Source organism: Ictidomys tridecemlineatus, chromosome 8 (assembly GCF_052094955.1).
Source record: "Ictidomys tridecemlineatus isolate mIctTri1 chromosome 8, mIctTri1.hap1, whole genome shotgun sequence".
NCBI lineage: Eukaryota > Metazoa > Chordata > Mammalia > Rodentia > Sciuridae > Ictidomys > Ictidomys tridecemlineatus.
In genome coordinates, this window is record NC_135484.1 from 104,835,047 (window position 1) to 104,853,672 (window position 18,626).

At 38.2% G+C, this 18,626-nt stretch overlaps 1 protein-coding gene across 6 annotated transcripts in view; it reads left to right on the forward strand.

Moving 5' to 3' along the window:
* Adgrf1 (adhesion G protein-coupled receptor F1) overlaps positions 1–16,127 on the forward strand; it is a 36,910-nt gene extending 20,783 nt beyond the window's left edge. For 5 of the 6 annotated variants that reach the window (XM_078019927.1, XM_078019928.1, XM_078019926.1 and 2 more), the window contains 8 exons: positions 1,506–1,657; positions 3,292–3,455; positions 5,627–5,815; positions 7,375–8,748; positions 10,387–10,428; positions 11,516–11,575; positions 14,947–15,010; positions 15,921–16,127. In XM_078019927.1, coding sequence (XP_077876053.1) covers positions 1,506–1,657; positions 3,292–3,455; positions 5,627–5,815; positions 7,375–8,748; positions 10,387–10,428; positions 11,516–11,575; positions 14,947–15,010; positions 15,921–16,009 — 2,134 coding nt within the window. In that variant the 3' untranslated portion in view covers positions 16,010–16,127. Of the gene's footprint in view, positions 1–1,505; positions 1,658–3,291; positions 3,456–4,148; positions 4,269–5,626; positions 5,816–7,374; positions 8,749–10,386; positions 10,429–11,515; positions 11,576–14,946; positions 15,011–15,920 lie in introns of those variants that run through there. The other variant, XR_013425125.1, reaches the window with a different exon arrangement.
* The last annotated feature ends 2,499 nt before the right edge of the window (positions 16,128–18,626 follow it).

Here is an 18,626-nt window from a genome sequence, read left to right on the forward strand (position 1 = left end):
TAACACAGTGAACCCTAACTGCAGGGTCACCTGATTAACACATGTGAGCTGATTTATATTTGATACCTTTAAACACATCTATAGGCTGGTAGTTTCTTTGCTACTTGAGCTTGGTCCCCACCCTAAAGTCCATTTTCAAATATCCAGCTGCCAACTTGACATCTCCTCTTGGTTTTCCAGTGGACATGTCAAACACAGCACACCTGCACTAGGTATCCCCACAACTGTTCTGCTCCTGGCCACGGCCCACCTCACCATCTTCCACATCTCAGATACAATAATGCTGTCCTTCCAGTTGCACAAACTTACACTTTGGAGCCATCTTTTGTTTTGATTTTCTTTTGAGATATGATTTGCATACAGCAGTGTGTTTAAATCTTAAGTACACTTCAATCATCTTTGACAAACATTTGTATAAGCCCTTCCTATGAAGACAGAGTATTTCCATCACCCAGAAAGTTCCCTCATGTTCCTTTCTAGTCAATTTCCACCCCTACCTCCCACACTCTCTACCGCTGGTCTGATTTCTTCTAGGTTACTTTTGCCTCCTCTAGAATCATCACCTCACCCGTGGATTTTTGTATATCTGGCTTCTTTCACTTAGCAAAATGATTGAGATTCATCTTTGTTTTCTGACTATTTGTGGTGCCTTCCCTTTTATTGCCCAGTACTATTCCATTATATAAGTACACTAAAGTTGTTCTTCCATTCCTCGAAATTATTCTTGACTGGTTTCTTTCTCTCAAATCCTGCTTCACTGGCAAGTTCTATACTGTCTTCCAGTCCAACCTGAATCTGACTCTTCTCTCCAATGTACACTACTACCCCACAAGTTCAAGTTCACTACCTCCTTCCTTACTTGTCTCCTTTGAATTTATTTTCTACATAGCAGCCAAAGTGATGAGCTTAAAAAATAAATATAATCATACTATTGCCTTTTAATAAATTCTAAAACTTTTAAGATAAAGAATCAAATTCAAACTCTAAGGTCCTTGGTGATCTGGATCATGGCGATTTATCCAATATTACCTTTTATGTCTTTCTTTTTTACTCATTGAATTTTATTCAGGCCAGTCTTTGTCAAATTTATTTTCCTGCCCCAGATCTTTGCATCTGGTGGCATACTATCCAATATTCTTTTTGTCACTGGAACTTTTCTTCTCTTCCTTTGGGCTTGAACGCTCCTTCATACAGAGAAGCCTCCCTGATCAGCTTTGTTTAATGTGGGGTCTCACCTCCATCTATTATTCTGATCACTGTGCTTGTCTCTCATAATACTGAATAAAATTTGGAAATATACAGAGGGGTACACATGTGTGCATGTGCATGTGTGCATTTGGAAGTACCTTGTTTCATTTCTTACTTACCCTCCTTTTGTACTTGAAGAAGCATACCAAGTCTGTCTGGTTTATGCCTCTGGAACCCTATGTCACGTACACACAGATTAGGCTCTGATTGAAGGAATGAATAGTGCATCTCATTTTTCTTTCCTGCCATCATTGCAGAGAGGGAAGCATTGTTGTTGGGTATGAAGTGATTGGCTCAAGCAGCTCCTCTGAGCTGCTGTCAGCTGTGGAACAGGTGGCTGCGAAGGCAAAGGCCAGACTGGGCAAGCTGTTTCCGCTGAAAGACGGATCCTTCATGGTGTTTGGAAAAGGTGATACTGGATTTCCATTTTTTTTTTTTGCTTTGATTAAGGGACTTCTTTAATTAGTGAATTTGTATCTTCAGGAAGTAGATTGGAATTTTTTTTTTCAAGAAGGAATTGTTCTAAAACAGACTTTCAATGGAAACAGGCAGCTGTTTCCCTCATCTTGGTAAAACTCAACTTTAGCTGACTATTTTAAATCCTTACTCATCGCTGATCTGATCTCCAACTCCTGGTATAAACATCATGGAAGACTGATTTCAGGGCAAGCTGTGATGGAAATTACTCAGAAATGGTGTACTGGTACATGTTGAAAGAGCCCTGGGGCTGACACAATTTCTAAATCACAGTGTGAGGACCCAAGAAAAGAATGCATACATCCTTGTCTTTAACGAAAACAGACACATGCACACACACCACTTTTTCTTGAAATAGTTTTGTTTTCCTTTTGCTTCTTTTTAAAATTTTTATTTGGTTTGACACATGATAATCATACATGTTTATGGGGTATACTTGCCTATATTGTGTTATGATCAAATCAGGGTAATTAGAATATCCCTCATTTAAATATTTATTTATTTATTTGTTGCAATGAGAACCCTCACAATGCTTTCTTCCAGCTATTTTGAAATATACAATATGATTCAACCATGGAAAAGGATGAAACCCTATTGTGGGATGAACCTGCAGGGCATATGTTAAGTGCAATAAGCCAGGCAGAGAAAGATAAAAGACAAATACTGCATGATCTCATTCATATGTGGGATTTAAAAACATTGATTGATGTCATGGAAGTTGAGATGGGGAACAGAATAAGATCTGGTATTCTATTCAGAGTAAGAGGCCTGTAGTTAAAAAATAATATGTATTTCTTTTACTTCTTTATATTAAACCCTAGACCTCTCTTGCCAAGATTTTTGCCATTGTCTTTCAATAACATTTATTTGACAAATATTTACTAAGTGTCTAGGCACTTAGGACATAGCAATAGGGAAAACAAACAAAACCCCCAGCCCTATAGCTTTTGCATATGATATTTCCATTTCCCAATTTCAGTCATAATAAGAATATATTATTAAGAGCCAGTTGCATGGGATCCTAATTAGAATAAGTTATACTTTGTGTATGTATAATATGTCAAAATGCACTCTACTTTCATGTGTATCTAAAAAGAACCAATAAAAAAATTAAAAGAGGAAAGTTAAATAGAGATTGATTGCAATGTGAAATGCTGTTAAAGGGGTATAGAAGATATCACCTTTTGACCACATAATTACTACTTTGAGCCATAATGCCTTGAAGATTTTCTGACTTTCTGGTATTTTCTTAAAGAAAGAAAACATGTCCTAGGGTTGATCATATCTTCCCTTATTTTCACCTAATACTTCCTAGTTGGTAGCTCATCAAAAGGCAAAAATCAGACACATTGAAGAAAGAGCCAGCCTCAAGATGGAGGCATCAGGAAGGAGTACAGGTGCTCAAAGGAAAGAGGCTAGGTTAAATGCCTAAACAGAGTCACACTTCCTCCTTCTGAATTTTGCCTGGGTTTTATATATGAACATATGACTTCTAAAGTCTTTAAACACTACTACATGGGTCACACAGAGTGCTGGATATTCTGTATCATTTTTCCTGTTTTTCAGTCCAGTGTAACAGCATTTTCTTTGGATTTGGGTCTAAGAATGATGAATATACCCTGCCCTGTAGCAGCGGCTACACTGGAAATGTCACAGCCAAGTGCCAGCCCTCTGGATGGCAGGTCATCAGGGAGTCCTGTGTGCTCTCTCAGCTGGAAGAACTGCAGAAGGTGAAGTCTTTTCCTTTTGTGGACTTAGCCTGGGGTTTGAGTTTCACAGTAAGCATCTCCCAGTAAGCACAGCTTAGGGAGAGGGCAGAATATATCAAGTTGTATCATTGGCTACTTGCAGAAGGTGAGGCTGACATCAGACTGTGGCAAACCCAGGGAGTGTGGGCATGAATGGCAGAGTCTAGCTGACAGCTGAAAAGGTCAGAAAAGGTCAGTCATGCCACTTTATTTCAATAATATTTATTCAACAAATATTTAATAAGTGTCCAACGTGTCTAGGCATTTAACACCATCAGAATTGATGGTTTTGTCTGAAAGGGTGCTGCAAAGGAGGAAATCAGTGCTAAAGTCTATCATAAATGGTAGAACAGCAACTGATCTGGCTTTAGAAGTCCAGTGGCCTAAGAAGTGAAGATTAAAGTAGAAGTGTGAGTCAGAGGGCAATAGGTTTAATACAAGTGAGGATGTACACATATCAGTCATTGGGGCAGGGAGTGAGTCAGGCAAACCTGAGCCACAGAGAATGACAAATCTGCAATGGACCTTAGGGTCATTGGGTTCACAACCTCCTTCTGCAGGTTAGGAAACAAAAGACCAAGGAGCCAATGGTCTCTCTAGAAGCAATAGCATTGATCTACAAATAGTTACTTGATTCCCAATCCAATGATTTGATCTCTTCTCTTGCTCTCTTAGAAAGTTTTAAATACCAAGACACAGTAAATAGAATGAAGAAAGTGAAGAGTCAGGAAATAGAAGAACTTAAATCACAGCAAAGAATGACCTCAAGACCAGTTTACAAACACCATTCTGCTAGTAGGTCTCTACATTGAGTAGTATGTATATCCTGGCCACAGACCTGTCTATTGCAGTAGAGAACCCCAGAAGAGTATTCATCAAAATGTTGAGGAATAGTCATTTCTCCTTTTATGTACTCAATTTCTTCATCTGTAAAGAGGAGTTAGAGAAGGGAACCTCTAGGATCTGGTCTCTCCTTTGGCCTTATTTTTTGGACACGGGCAATATTTAGAACTAGTTCATCCCAGAATGTGAGGAAGGTACATTCCAGGTGCCCTGGGCAGATAACAGCCCTCTGAGCTAAAAAGAACAAGGAGAAGAGGTGGGGTCTAGGATCGTGGGGTGACATGTGTTGATGGGAAGGTAGCACCCTTCCCTTGCTGCCTTCCACATTAACCCAGCACAGCAGAAGCAGATGGGAGCATGAAAGAAGGAATAAAACTCCAAATTCAAGGGCAAAGTCAGGGTTGGCAAAAGTCTAGTAACTTCCACCATGTCCCTCCATCTTCCCATCCAGTGGGGATATAGCCAAGCATTAGTACTATTAGACCTTACACACCACTTTCTTGCTGAGTAGTTTTCGGAAGATCATCAAATATCACGGAGCAACGGTTTCTGTATAATTAGGATAATGATTTATATAAAGATGCTTTTTTATCTGATAAAATTTATTTATTTATTTAAGTTGTGGGAATTTATTTATTTATTTCCTTTTTTTAAAATTGATTTTATTTTTAAATACATGACAGCAGAATGCATTACAATTCTTATTACACATATAGAGCACAATTTTTCATCTCTGTATATAAAGTATGTTCACACCAATTCGTGTCTTCATACATGTACTTTGGATAATAATGATCATCACATTCCACCATACTTGCTAACCTCATGTCCCCTCCCTTCCCCTCCCACCCCTCTGGCTTTCTAGAGGTCTTCTATTCCTCCCATGCTCCCCTTCCCTACCTCACTGTGAATCAGCCTCCTATATCAGAGGAAACATTTGCAACTTGTCTTTTGGGGATTATCTAATTTCACTTAGCATTTTCTTCCCCAACTCCATCCATTTACCTGCAATTTTAATAAATATTTTAAGTTTCAGTCTTCTTAGCTATAAAATGACAACAATAATGGTACCTCCCTCAAGGATGTTTAAGGAATTCAAACAGTGAGTCCCTGGTAGAACATTTGGCAGTGTCTGTAATAGACAGAACCCTGAATGACAGTCATTTTTTAAAAAAATGACTGCTGTATACTTACTTTAGTATACACAACCCATACAAATGTTAGTACTAGGTGGCCAAGATATTAGATTTAAATTTGATGAAACCCAAACATTTCTGTTTTCTAGAACGTAAACATTTTTTATTTTGTAGAATTTCAGCCTGATTGCAAACAGCGCTACAGAGATGGACATGTCATCTCTGGTGCAAAATCTTTCAGTCATCATTCAGCAAAATCCATCAACTACAGCTGGAAATCTGGCTTCTGTGGTGTCAATTCTGGGAAATATTTCATTCCTGTCAATGGCAAAGAATTTCAAGGTGTCTAATTTGACGTTGGAGGTATGGTTTTCCTGTGTTTGCAGGGCTTTCTTTAAATGCTGCATCTTGTAGGAGAAATGACAAAGTCCTTAATAATGGAGGATCCCTTTGGAAAGACAGAAGAGCCATCTAACAGTCCTCATGTGAACTTTGTTCTTTCTCCATAGGATACAGGAACTCATGAGATCAATAGTGTGAGTTCAAAGTAAAAGGGAGTTACACCTGAGCATTCGGCATGGGCAGCACCTGCCTTAGAGAATGGGATGGGCTTTTTTATTATATGACTTGGGCTCCAGAATTTTGATACATGTTAGCAGCTTATAATCATTCTTTCCTGTGGCCATAAGCTCTGACTTTAGCTGTGTACATTACAAGAACTCTCTTTTCTCAACTGGGGAATTCATGGTTTCGTTTGGATATTTAAAAATTAATTTAAGATCACACAGATGGTATATGATCACTATAAGAAATGCAAATAAGCAAAAAGAAAATTAAGTGATCTCTAATCTCATCATCTTAGAATAGCAGCTGCTGCTTATATTCCAATTATCACCCCAGTGCCTGGAAGAATAACAAGTGGTGCACAGCAGTGCTCAATAAATATTTGCTCAATAAGTGTCCTTCCAAACATTTCAAATGTTTGCATTTTATATTTGAAGGTCTGTAACATTTTACAAAATCATATTATGTAATTTATGTAACAATCATACTTGACTATGTATGATGAAAATTATGTCGATTATGACATTAAATTTGAATAAGTTAAAGTCATAAAGAAAAGATACTCAGGTTTGTTTTTTGTATTTTATTCATAAGAGACCAGCTGAAATAATATGAAACAAAAAGGATAAGTATAAAATTAAGAGTGAAAACAGCACACAAACAGAACAAGAGAAAGCAGAGGATCCTGGGGGAAGTAGAATAAACTCACTAGGCTCTGGGCCAGAAGACACAAAGGGCTGGATAGGGTAAAACCTGGCAGACACCTACAGCAAAATGCCCGGGAATCAGAGTCCAAAGCCAGAAAGAGGTCCTGTGGGAGGAAATAGCAATGTTTAAGGAGTTGCTTGGAAAAGGAATCTCTTAAACTCAGAGTGGCCCTAAAAACCTACAGCAATTCAACATCGATTTGATGCTTGGGTCTAGTTTGTAAGGATTTGTATTTTATATGTTGTATAGTAAACAAACAAAAAACATGAATTAAATCTTGACCACCCATGACATGGATTTTTAACTTCTGATGTTAGCAAAACAAACATCATAATATGGAAATTTGTCAAAATAATGTCTCCACATTATTACTCAGGAGAATGGGAATGCACCTTTGGGCACTGAAGGATGTATATTCAGCCCAGTGTGTTTCTGAATGCCTTGGGGTGGTCATCCTGGAACCAAGTTTCTTTCCCCAAAGTCTCTGCTGTGCAGAGTAGCAGAGCTGAATTTAATTGATGAGCTTCAATGTGATCCTCAGCTGAGTCAATTTTCCAAGCATTTTCCCTAAACTTAACACAAATAACTATCCACTCATAGACCTCTCATCTTTTTTACTGAAAACACTAACTTTCATCTTTGTGTTTCAGAATGTCATCAATATAGCTGATCATATTCTTAATTCATCATCAATAACTAATTGGACAATTTTATTGCAAGAAGAAAAGGATGTTAGCTCACAACTACTGAGGACATTGGAAAACATCAGCATTCTGATACCTTCAACTGCTCTGCCTCTGAATTTTTCTCGAGATTTCATTAACTGGAAAGGGATTCCAGTGACCGAAAGTCAGTATGAACTGGGTTATAACTATCAGATTGAAATGTTCCAAAAAAATACCTCCATTCCCATCAGAGGCCACGTGTTAATTGGACCAGACCAGTTCCAGAAGCCCCTTCCAGAAACTATCATCAACATGGCTTCATTGACCTTTGGAAACATTCTGCCCATTACCCAAAATGAAAATGTTCAGGTCAATGGGCCTGTGATATCCACAGTTATCCCAAACTATTCCATAAGTGAAATTTCCCTGATATTCTCTAAGATAGAGTCAAATCTGAGAAAGCCTCATTGTGTGTTTTGGGATTTCAGTCATTTGCGATGGGACAGTGGAGGCTGCCACCTAGTAAATGAAAGTCTAGATATGGTGACGTGTCAATGTACTCACCTGACCTCCTTCTCCATGCTGATGTCACGCTTTGTCCCCTCTGCGATTGTCCCTGCTGTGAATTGGATCACCTATGTGGGACTGGGTATCTCCTTGGGAAGTCTCACCTTATGCCTGATCATTGAGGCTCTGTTTTGGAAGCAGATCAAGAAGAGCCAAACTTCACGCGCACGTCATATTTGCATGGTGAACATAGCCCTGTCCCTCTTGATTGCAGATGTTTGGTTTATTATTGCGGCCACTGTGGATACCACCATAAACCCTTCTAGAGTCTGCACAGCTGCAGTGTTCTTTACACATTTTTTCTACCTCTCTTTGTTCTTCTGGATGTTCCTGCTTGGCCTCCTGCTGGCTTATCGAATCATTCTCGTGTTCCATCACATGGCTATGAGTTTGATGATGGCTATTGGGTTCTGTGTGGGCTATGGGTGCCCTCTCATTATATCAGTCATCACCCTTGCAGTCACACAACCTAGCAATAACTACAAAAGCAAAGATGTGTGCTGGCTTAATTGGTCTGATGAGAGCAAACCTCTCTTGGCTTTTGTTGTCCCTGCATTGACTATTGTGGCTATGAATTTGGTTGTGGTGCTGTTAGTTCTCTCGAAGCTCTGGAGGCCAGCTGTTGGAGAAAGACTGAATCAGGACGACAAGGCCACTTTCATCCGAATGGGGAAGAGCCTACTCATCTTGACCCCTTTGCTGGGGCTCACCTGGGGCTTTGGTATAGGAACATTGGTAGATGGCCAGAATCCAGCTTGGCATGTTCTTTTTGCATTACTGAATGCATTCCAGGTGAGACCCCACCCACCCTCCAAATAATAATCTATTACATTCTTACATAACTGGAATAAGTATAGATAACTCAGGTAGACAAAACAATTCTCTAGTAAGATTGTAATGAAAGCTATACGGAAACTATAAATTTTTTAAAAATGATCTATTTTCCTCCAAAATTAAGGTCATACTGAAGCAGAATATCCAGAATATCCAGATTTATACAGTAATCTACCATAGAGCTTTGAATCTGTTGGAGTTCCCATAACTAATGTTAATCCCTCTTGCTGTTACCTCAGTCCTCTTTCTCTTGGGCAGATCTCTGAAAAAACACAGAGACAGAGAAATAAATAAAAAGTACTTGTTGACTCTGAATGGTGCAAAGGAAGTCCCTAGAAAGCAAATAAGCAGGGCCAGCAACTGAACACCAGCAGCCTGTTTTTTTGTAAATAAAGTTTTATTGGAACACAACCATGCCAGTTCATTGGCCTTGGTCTATGGCTGCTTTCCCTACAATAGCAGAAAAGTTGCAATAGAGATAATGTGGCTGGCAAAGCCCAAATACTATCTGGTCTTTACAGATAAAAGCTTGCTGATTCTGCCACAAAGAATGAGTTTTACATTTTTATAGTCAAAAAGTGCTCAGAGTAGATGGATAAAATAATCCTTAGTTATTAATATATATGGAAGAAAGCTTTCAATCCTGGTTTAATGCAGGTATTTTCAGGTCACCTGGGACAATGACTGGAAAGTGGTGGTTAAATGTTTGAGCTCTGGAGTTAGGTATGCCTCAACTCAAATATTTATTGGAAGTCAACTATGTGGTCTTATTTGATCTCTCTGTCTTTCAATTCCTCATCTGTTAAAGGGATCTAATAACAATACTTACATCAAAGAGTAAATGTGAGGATTTGATGAGATAACTTAGCATTTGGCATAGTGCATGGAAATTAGTAAATGTTCAACATGTGTCTCCTAAAAGCAGCTATTTCTCTGCTCTTCAACATAGATCCTACAGGTGGTGGTGCAGATGGCAGTCATAAGGAACGTGCACCCCATGATGAGAAGCATAGGTGTTCCTGTCAGGGCAGGCACATGTCTGTATTCTGTCTGAACAAACATCAATGGAAGGTTCTCTGACTTGGAGAAGGATTTCAAGGTTGAAGAAAGCCCTTGCCAAGATTTTCTAAGAGCTGTGCTTGAAAGAAAGGTTGCCGATAGAAGTCAGCTTCCTCTGCTTGGCCCTTGGGTTGGACCTCAGTGCCAGCTGCTGTCATAAATGCATCGTAAATATTATTAAATGGCAGGTCTAAATAAGGACTGAGATACAGAAGCCAATGGAAGTGATTTGCTTCAGGCTTGGGATGGCACAGTAGAGGAGAACGAAGCTCCAAAGGCACTTATAACTTCATTCACTTCAATCATTTACTTATTTACACACTCATGAAAAAGTCCTTGAGTTCTTTGTGTTGTGCCAGGCACTGGGAAGGTCACACAGTGTTCCTGCCCTCAAGAAGCCTGCAGTCTAGTAAGGAGATAGACAATAAAATAAATTCAATGTTGGGTGATAAAACAGAACTAGGTTACATACAGGTGCTTTCTGTTCTGAAAAAGAAAAAAAAATAATGTGTGATTTTCTCCTTTTTCTTGTTAAAGGGTTTTTTCATCTTCTGTTTTGGAATACTGTTGGATAGTAAGGTATGTGCATATTCATTTCTCTCTTCATTCCCTAACACAGGCCTCTCTATGCTCACACCCCCACCCCTCACCCCTTGACCCCCCACCCCCCACCCCACTTCAGTTCTGAGGCTTTTATTCATATAGTAGGAGGTTAGGCAACAGGTACTTTTGTAATAAAATTCTATAATTTTACAAAGTGTAGGTTCAGCCAGAAGACAGAAATTAAAATGGTCAGTGTTGACAAAGTTGTATAGAATTAATCACAACATGTAATTGTGGACACTACCAGAAGAGAGAGAAATTCTTTCTACTTTTGATTTTTCTAACTTAAATTATGGTGTGACAATGATTCAAGAGCAAAATTCCTCTACTACGGAGTAAATTCCCTTTTGCCACTTTCATTGTTCATTCATTTAAAATATGCTAAAATTATATCTACTTGCTGTGTTTTTAGAGCTTTGCATAGCAAATGTTAAAATAGTTTTCCACATTAGATAAAATTCCTAAGGAAGGACCACCAGTTTAAGTGAAAGATAATAGAAAAAAATTAATGAAACTTATTATTTTCCCCAAGCATTGAGCAATTCTGTTGAGAGAGATGAAGACAGAGGTGAAGCTTATTGATGTGTAGACACTGTTTTAATAAGATAGGAATACTTTACAATTAGCATAATTGTTGCACATCACAAACCTCTATTTACAAAGAAACAATCTGCTGTTCTAATTGTACTAATAATTGCCTTGTTTGTACCATTCTCATGGTTAGGAAAACCTTTCACTTCACAGATAAACTTCAATTTAGCAATTATTGCCAATTACTGATGACTAGAATCTGAGTTATTGTGGCCTTGGAAGTGTTGTTCCTTGTTTAATGCTAGTTTTATTTATTAGTAATGAGGCTAAGAAAATAATCTTTTTACTAGATGGTCATGCCTGTAGTCTTAGAAATAATAATTTCAATCTGCAGTTTTTTTCTTAGTATGTTTGTATGTTAGTATATATGTATATTATATATATGTGTGTGTATGTATATATATACACACACATATATTTTATATATACATATATATGTGTTCCTCTTCTCTATTTGTTTTTGCCCTTTTAGCTACGACAACTTCTATGCCACAACTTGTCCCCACTAAGCTCTTGGATGCAGACACTAAAGGTAATTATCTACTGCTCCAATGCACAGAGTTCCAGTTTTGCATTTTTTTCTTTGCGGAATTTTGCAGCAGTCCAGTTCTATATGAACTCCTTGGAGGTTTTTGTCACCACTGTAATATCCTGGTGTCTCTAAGGGTGCCTGGCACAGGGTTGATACTCTTAAAAGGAGCTACTGAGGGAGGAAGAGATTGAACTAATTAATGTAAAGGCATGGGAACCAACAAGGATGCTGAAGCATGAGGTCTGTGGGTGTTTGTGAGTATCTTTGAGCAATATTGTTCATTTCAGTTCCTTGCAATTTTAGCTCTTAAGTCTGCCATGTGATAAATTTATATGAAACCGGAGGATTTCTGCTTCATTCTTTGCCACAAAAGTGCAGTCCTACGATGATAGTATAGTTTGAAACAAAAGTACTTGCATACCTATTTTCTATTTTCAATGTTGATTTAGACTTTTTTTCTTTCAGCAAGAGATAATGGGCTTTTCAGAGAGGGTTCTAAAGCAGAGATATCTGTGTTTGATAAAAAATCAACTGACTTAACTGTGTCCAAATGTGGGTGTTCAGAGATTTTTACCAGTGACGGTATATCCTTTTGAAATAAAAATTAGTGAGGAAATCATTTGGCATTAAGAAATCTTCCTTGGTATGCATCTCCCACTGGAAACCTCTGCTGTGAATTAGGGAGGCGTGGCCCATGGGCAGGCAGACCTGCCCTATGTTTCTGACTCTGAATCCAATTGACTGTGTGACCTTGGGAAACTTCCTTAGTCCTTTTGAGCTTCAATTTTCTCAGCTGTAAAAATTAAGTGTTGGCTTAGTTACTTAAGGAAGTTCTAACATTCTGCGATTTTGATTTTATGTCTTAAAGAATGAAAAGTCCTTTGAAGCAGAAAATGTGAAACTAATGTCATTATTTACTTTAAAGAAAAAAAGGAAGTTATGGAAAGAGAGGCCTTTACTGAATAAATGAATCAGGACATTCCCGACCCAGCAAAGCAGGAAGTCAGATTTTTTTTTTCTCATTTGGACATGAGAGAGAGAGGAGAGAGAGAGAGAGAGAGAGAGAGAGAGAGAGAGAGAGAGAGAGAGAGAGAGAGAGAGAAAATGAAATAAAATAAAGCAAAAGAAAAATGCCTGCAGTGTTTCTCCCTGTTTCTAAGGTCCTTTTCAGAAGGTAGGAGTGAGTGATCAGTGAGTACTTTGCTTTTTCTGGAATTACACCCTTCCCCAATTTTGTTTCCAACTTGGGTGATAAAATAAGATTTTGTTATCTGTTAAATAGCTCATCTATTCTAAAATAACTATTTGTTTTGCAGAAGAAAAGATGAGTATTTGTAATTTTATGAGGGAGTTTGAATGAAAAGCAGAAACCTAGATTTTGTATGATGAGGTGAAGAAGAAATAAGACTGGGTACTGATAGTCCTATCAAGAAACTCACTTATGAGTTTAAAAGGGAGGGAGAGAGAGAGATAGGAAAGGAACAAGATGTGGACTCAGGACCAGGAGTGATGGGATCATTACGATTACTAGGATGGATGGAAGCAAGTCTGTATGCTGGGAGGGATGAATCAGTAAAGGCAGAGTTTAAATACAAATGGGAAAGTGAGGCTAAGGGACACAAGAGGATTCCTGGGAAGATGGACTTAGTGGCAGACTAAAGATAGGGTGACTAGCCACTACTCTTGATACAGGAAGTACCAGATGGATGCAGATAGAGCCACATGTACAGATTGGCATCATGGTGTTGAGAGTTCACTGAGTGATGGCAAAGTGGTAACGAGGTAGGGATCTTGGCAACATCAGTGAAAATATGATGTTTGACAGAAGGGAATAGAAGAGGAAGCCAGCAATGCTCAGCAAGGACCATCCTTCCAGCCACCAAAACTCTATGTGAACCCACAATGTAATTTCTTTCAATAGCCTCTTCATGCTGAGGTTCAGAGTTCCTTTCTTGGCCCTTCATTTCTCCCAGCCATGTTCTCTATAACTCTGCACTAAGAGGCTCACTCTGGTGGCCTCTACAGACACTTAGCCACAAAGACTGAATTTATAGACCCACCTTTCAGTTCCAGTGATTCAGATCCTGTTGTTCAACAGTTTAGATCCACATAAATTTATGTCTGACATGTTTCTTCCTCCACCTGGTAGAGTTTCTGAGTGTACTGTAATCTAAAATTACTCTTTCCACATGGAACAAGATGCAGTTTTAAGTTCAATGCTCCCTAAGATTTTCCTTTAGGGTTATAACATTATATGAGCCTCGAATTCTGGGAAATCAGTTGTTTTGCTTTGAAAATTACAGACCTTTTCCTTCTATCTATAATTTATTTTCAGAGCTCAGTATGAGGTAATCACTCATATAACTCAGTGAAGATTGGGAAACACTCACTGGTCTACCTACTGCATATAATAAAAACCTATTTCTCCCACCTTGGTTTAGCTTCCATATGACATGGACTGTAGCAGGGATTGGAAATTGTTCCTTCCAATATTCCTAGTGCTTAAAAAACAGTGCCTAATATACAGAGACATTCAACATTAGAAGTGAAATTAATGAATAGATGAATGATATATTGAGTAAAATGTGTCTAAACACCTTTATCTTTTCCAATAAGTGCATGCTGTCTCTTTTTTAAATATGTTATTTCATTTTGATAATTAAGTTTTAAAATTATTGGACTCTATATCTCTGCACCAATGACTGAGGGATTATTCAAAAGAGAGATAAATGTTAAATTGTAAAAGAGTAACCCAAAGTTCTAACAGACGGCATTTTTACTAGGAGTACTGGTTTTTCCGTAGGTTATTCTTTCAGTGACAAGGGTGTGAACCAAAGAAACATAAGCATGATCTTAAAAAGGGATGATATTACCAGGCTTAGTGGTGCATGCCTGTAATACCAGCTACTCAGGAGATTGAGGTAAAAGGATCATAAGTTCAAGGCCAGCCTGAGCAACTTAGTGAGACCCTGTCTCAAAATAAAAAGTAAAAAAGACTGGGGATGTGGGGATGTTACTGAGTGGTAGAGCAGCCCTGAGTTCAATCCCTGGTGTAACCAAAAAAAAAAAAAAAAAAAAGAAGAAGAAGGAGGAGGAGGAGATCATTATCTCCCTTAAATCCATTGCATAATTGTTGTTAATAATAGTTGTGAAAATATAAAGAAAGGTGAAATTCATTTGGAGGTAAGTTCTAGGCATTTCAAGTAGATTAAAGCAGAGAAAGGGGTAGGGACTACTCTAAGTTCTTGAAAAGAGAGTCATGCTGACAGAATAAAAGATGGTTAAAGCCACCAAAAGAAGTCAGGAAATGCAGACCCCATCACCAAAAGAATACTATGAACATTCAAATGATTTGTTTTTCTTTTGTGCAGCAAAACTCCTCAGAGATATCTTCCAAACCCAACCGCTCAAAACGTTACTCAGTGCAAAACAAAGGTAAATCACCATAAAAATAATTATCACAAAAGGTGGGAAGAAAGAATATGAAAACATAATGCAAAGACAATTCAATGGCAGCTATTAAAAAATCTACATGAGAAGTGTGAGAGAGTATCACTAATTTTGCTCAATGCTGATACAGCAGTATTGGGGATTTGATGCTCAGGGAGACTACCAAGTAGTAGTTTCATCACAAATTATCCCATTTCCTCTGTTAGACACAGGGTGTGTGTGTGTGTGTGTGTGTGTGTGTGTGTGTGTGTGTGTGTGTGTGTGTGTGTATGCACATGCACAAATGCATGTAGATATCTGTGGTACTGATCATCCAAGCCATGGCGTTGAGAAGTGGGTAGATAACATCAACATGTATCCTAATGGGAGAAATCACCCCATTTGTGCCAGTTGCTAAGCAGCAGGAATGGGGCCATGTGATTATGTCCAAGTGCTGGACATATCCTGTTAAAATGTCCCAGGGGAGGGAGGAACCACACCTTCTGAGCATTAGACAGGACTCTCTCCTCCACCTATGATACTCATTGGTCCTACATTCATATACTGGAGTTTCATTAAAGCTAAAGTTCATGAAAGCTCTTTTATGCATTTGTTCCTCATGAATAAAATGGAAAACTAAGAGACTGCTAAGGTTCCTTCCAGTGATAACATACTGTGATCTCAAATCTGTTACGTTATTTCCCAATAATATCTGAAAAAGATAGTACTTCACTTCTGAAATGAGAGATGCCTGACAAATGCAAGCTTCAGTGATGTCAGAAATGCTCAAAAAAACACATCTATATCTTCCCTAACATCTTCCTAAACTAAGAGATTCCCAGCTGATTTTCATTTTGGTCTCACGCTTGATTCCAACATGGTAACAATAATTTTTATTCTGTTTTTCCCCCCTCAGGCAACAATGCAATTTCTCATAAGGGAGATTCCTCCAACAATATCATGCTTACTCAGTTTTTATCAACTGAAGAAGGTCAGGAACCATAAAGTCAAGGAAAAAAAGTTGGAGCAACTTGACATTTGGAGTTCAATGTCAGTGAAGAAATTATGGTCACTAGTGGCTTCATCACTGCCTCCTTTATCTTAAATTAATTGGAAAAAACTATTTTCATGTGGTTTGATTTTTTAAAAATGCTACATGGCTGCAGAAGAATAGGTTTCATTGGAAATTGTGTTAGTTATACCTTCCTGACTATGAAATATGGTTTCCTTTTTCATAAAAGTAATACTATTCATGTAGTATTTCTAATCACCTGAATTGGGAATACGAAAATGTCCTGAAGTAGCCTTAGATAAATTGATAAACTATGCTCACTTTCTTCTCAAAAAGTCACTGGTGCCAATTTCTAGAGAAAAAGCATTTCCTCTCCAAATTTTCCAGTTGAATTTGATGCTTGTTTTTGCTTCTTAGGTGCAGTCTTTTAATGTTGGAAGTTAATCAGACATAAAATAAAAACTTCCATTTCAGATATTTTTGTAGTCATTTATCAGGAAGTATAAGAATGTGATTTGATAAATGATGTGACAGTTGCTACTTTACAACACACTTTTGTGTGGTCTGCCACCAGCAAAGTGAAGTGTCCAAGCAGACCAAGCACAGATATAAGGAAATGGGGACCCAGAGGTAAATTGACTCACCAAAGATTGTGAAGCTAAGAAAGGGCAACAGGGAATGCTTCAGTACTTTGGATTCCTTGTCCAGTTCTATAGCCTCAGGACAACCTAGAAAATTATATACAATTCTAAGAAATCTTTATGAAGTTAAATGTATGATTCATCACTCCTAGAATTCTGTGTAAGAGGGGAAATTGATGGAAAGACTTTGCTTCCAAGGAGGTACCTCCAAACAACATGATTTTCTTTTACTGTAGGAGCTTTTTGGAAGTTATTCACATGTACAGTCAATGCTGCTTTCAGATGAGATCCAGAGTACAGGTGAATAGATGCTAGAAGCAGTGTTTCTCTTACATAATTCTGTCACTTGGGGTTCACCTGAGTTTCAGCCCTGACCACAGTGCACAGAAGAACTAAGCCCTCAGATTCAGAGTTTTGAGAGTTACAGAGTTTGAAAGTATCTGTTAGTTCTTGACATGAAAACCTTCATCATTATTAAATAAAGATAGCATAGGGGAATTTCTATTTAATGGAAGTGGCTTATATAGACAGACATAGAGAAAATTCACAAGCACCAATATGCAGCAGCATACATGAAATACCAAAGGTTAAAGGAAACAACTGAGGACCAGTTAGTTAGGTATTTCTATATCCCACGAAGATATAAAAGACTACAAAGAAAATTTTATCAGAAACATTTCCTTGGAAAAAACTGATACATGAGCCTTCTCACTCCACCTACTCATAATGTAAGAGAAGGAGGAATGCTTGGCCCCTGACCTCAAATAAAGTGAAAGGACTTTGCAGATAGCGTTGTATGTGACCACAACAATTAGAATGTATTGGGTCCTAATAGGGTTAGATTCTTGCATGGAACTATGGCCATGGCTTTGGTGGGGGAGCCCGTTTAGGACTTTGTGTTGGGATTAGTCTGTATGCCCAGTGTGTGTGAGGGCAAAGGATATGTGTGATTTCCCATGGGCCATGGTGAGATGTATGAGAGAGCCAACTTGGCTTTGTGTTGGGTTCTCTGATACGGCCGTCCAAAGAGGTAAAGGAATCCCAGAAGCAAGAATTTGCAGATGAAACCATGGGATAAGGAACAAGTCACAAGCGACCGCCATGACATAGAAGAATCTGCACAGGCTACAGGAAACACAGATGAGAACTTAGGGCGAAGAGGATTATTTTTTTTCTAAAGTCTTCTGGGATGTTTCCTCTTTCATTATTTTGAGTTATTGTCCAGAGAGCCTGAAGGTGACCTTGTCTCATAAAATACCTCTCTTCCCTGTGGCGTTGGGCACAGGAGGTTTTCTTCAGTGTCCATGGGGTAGAAGAAGAATGAGAAAAACTAAACCACTTCAACCAGCAAGAGAAGATGTGTTAGTGCACGTAGAAGTCCAAAGTGGGACTTGGAGAACAAGAAAAATTTAATGCTAACTTGTTTTTAGTTTCTTTTTTAATGCATGATACTGGGAATTAGTATTTAAATTAATATTAAATATTTAAATTAATCAAGACGTTGCTATTACCCGAATGTACTGGCATATAACAGTATATCAGCGGGAGGGAAAGTGTCTCTCACTTAATAAATTTTATTAGAATAATCTGAAACTAAAAAAAAAAAGTGTGTTTCATCACACACCATGTGTGTCTAAACCATTGATTATACACATGTGCCTAAAAATTCTTTTAAAACAGCAATAAAAGGATTTAAAAAAGAAAAATATTGTCATGATTTTCTATTGCTATGATTTCTATTGTAATATTTTCTTCGATTTCTATTGTAATCACTTTCTACTGCTGGGTAAAAATTGCCACAAACTTAGCAGCTAACAACCACGCTCATTAATCATCTCACAGTGCCGTGGGTAAAGAGTTCAGGCACTGCTTAGATGGATTTTCTGCTTAGGGTTTCACAGGCTATATTTAAGGTGCTGGCTGGTCTGTGTTTTCATCAGGGGCCTCAAATGGGGAAATAATCTACTTC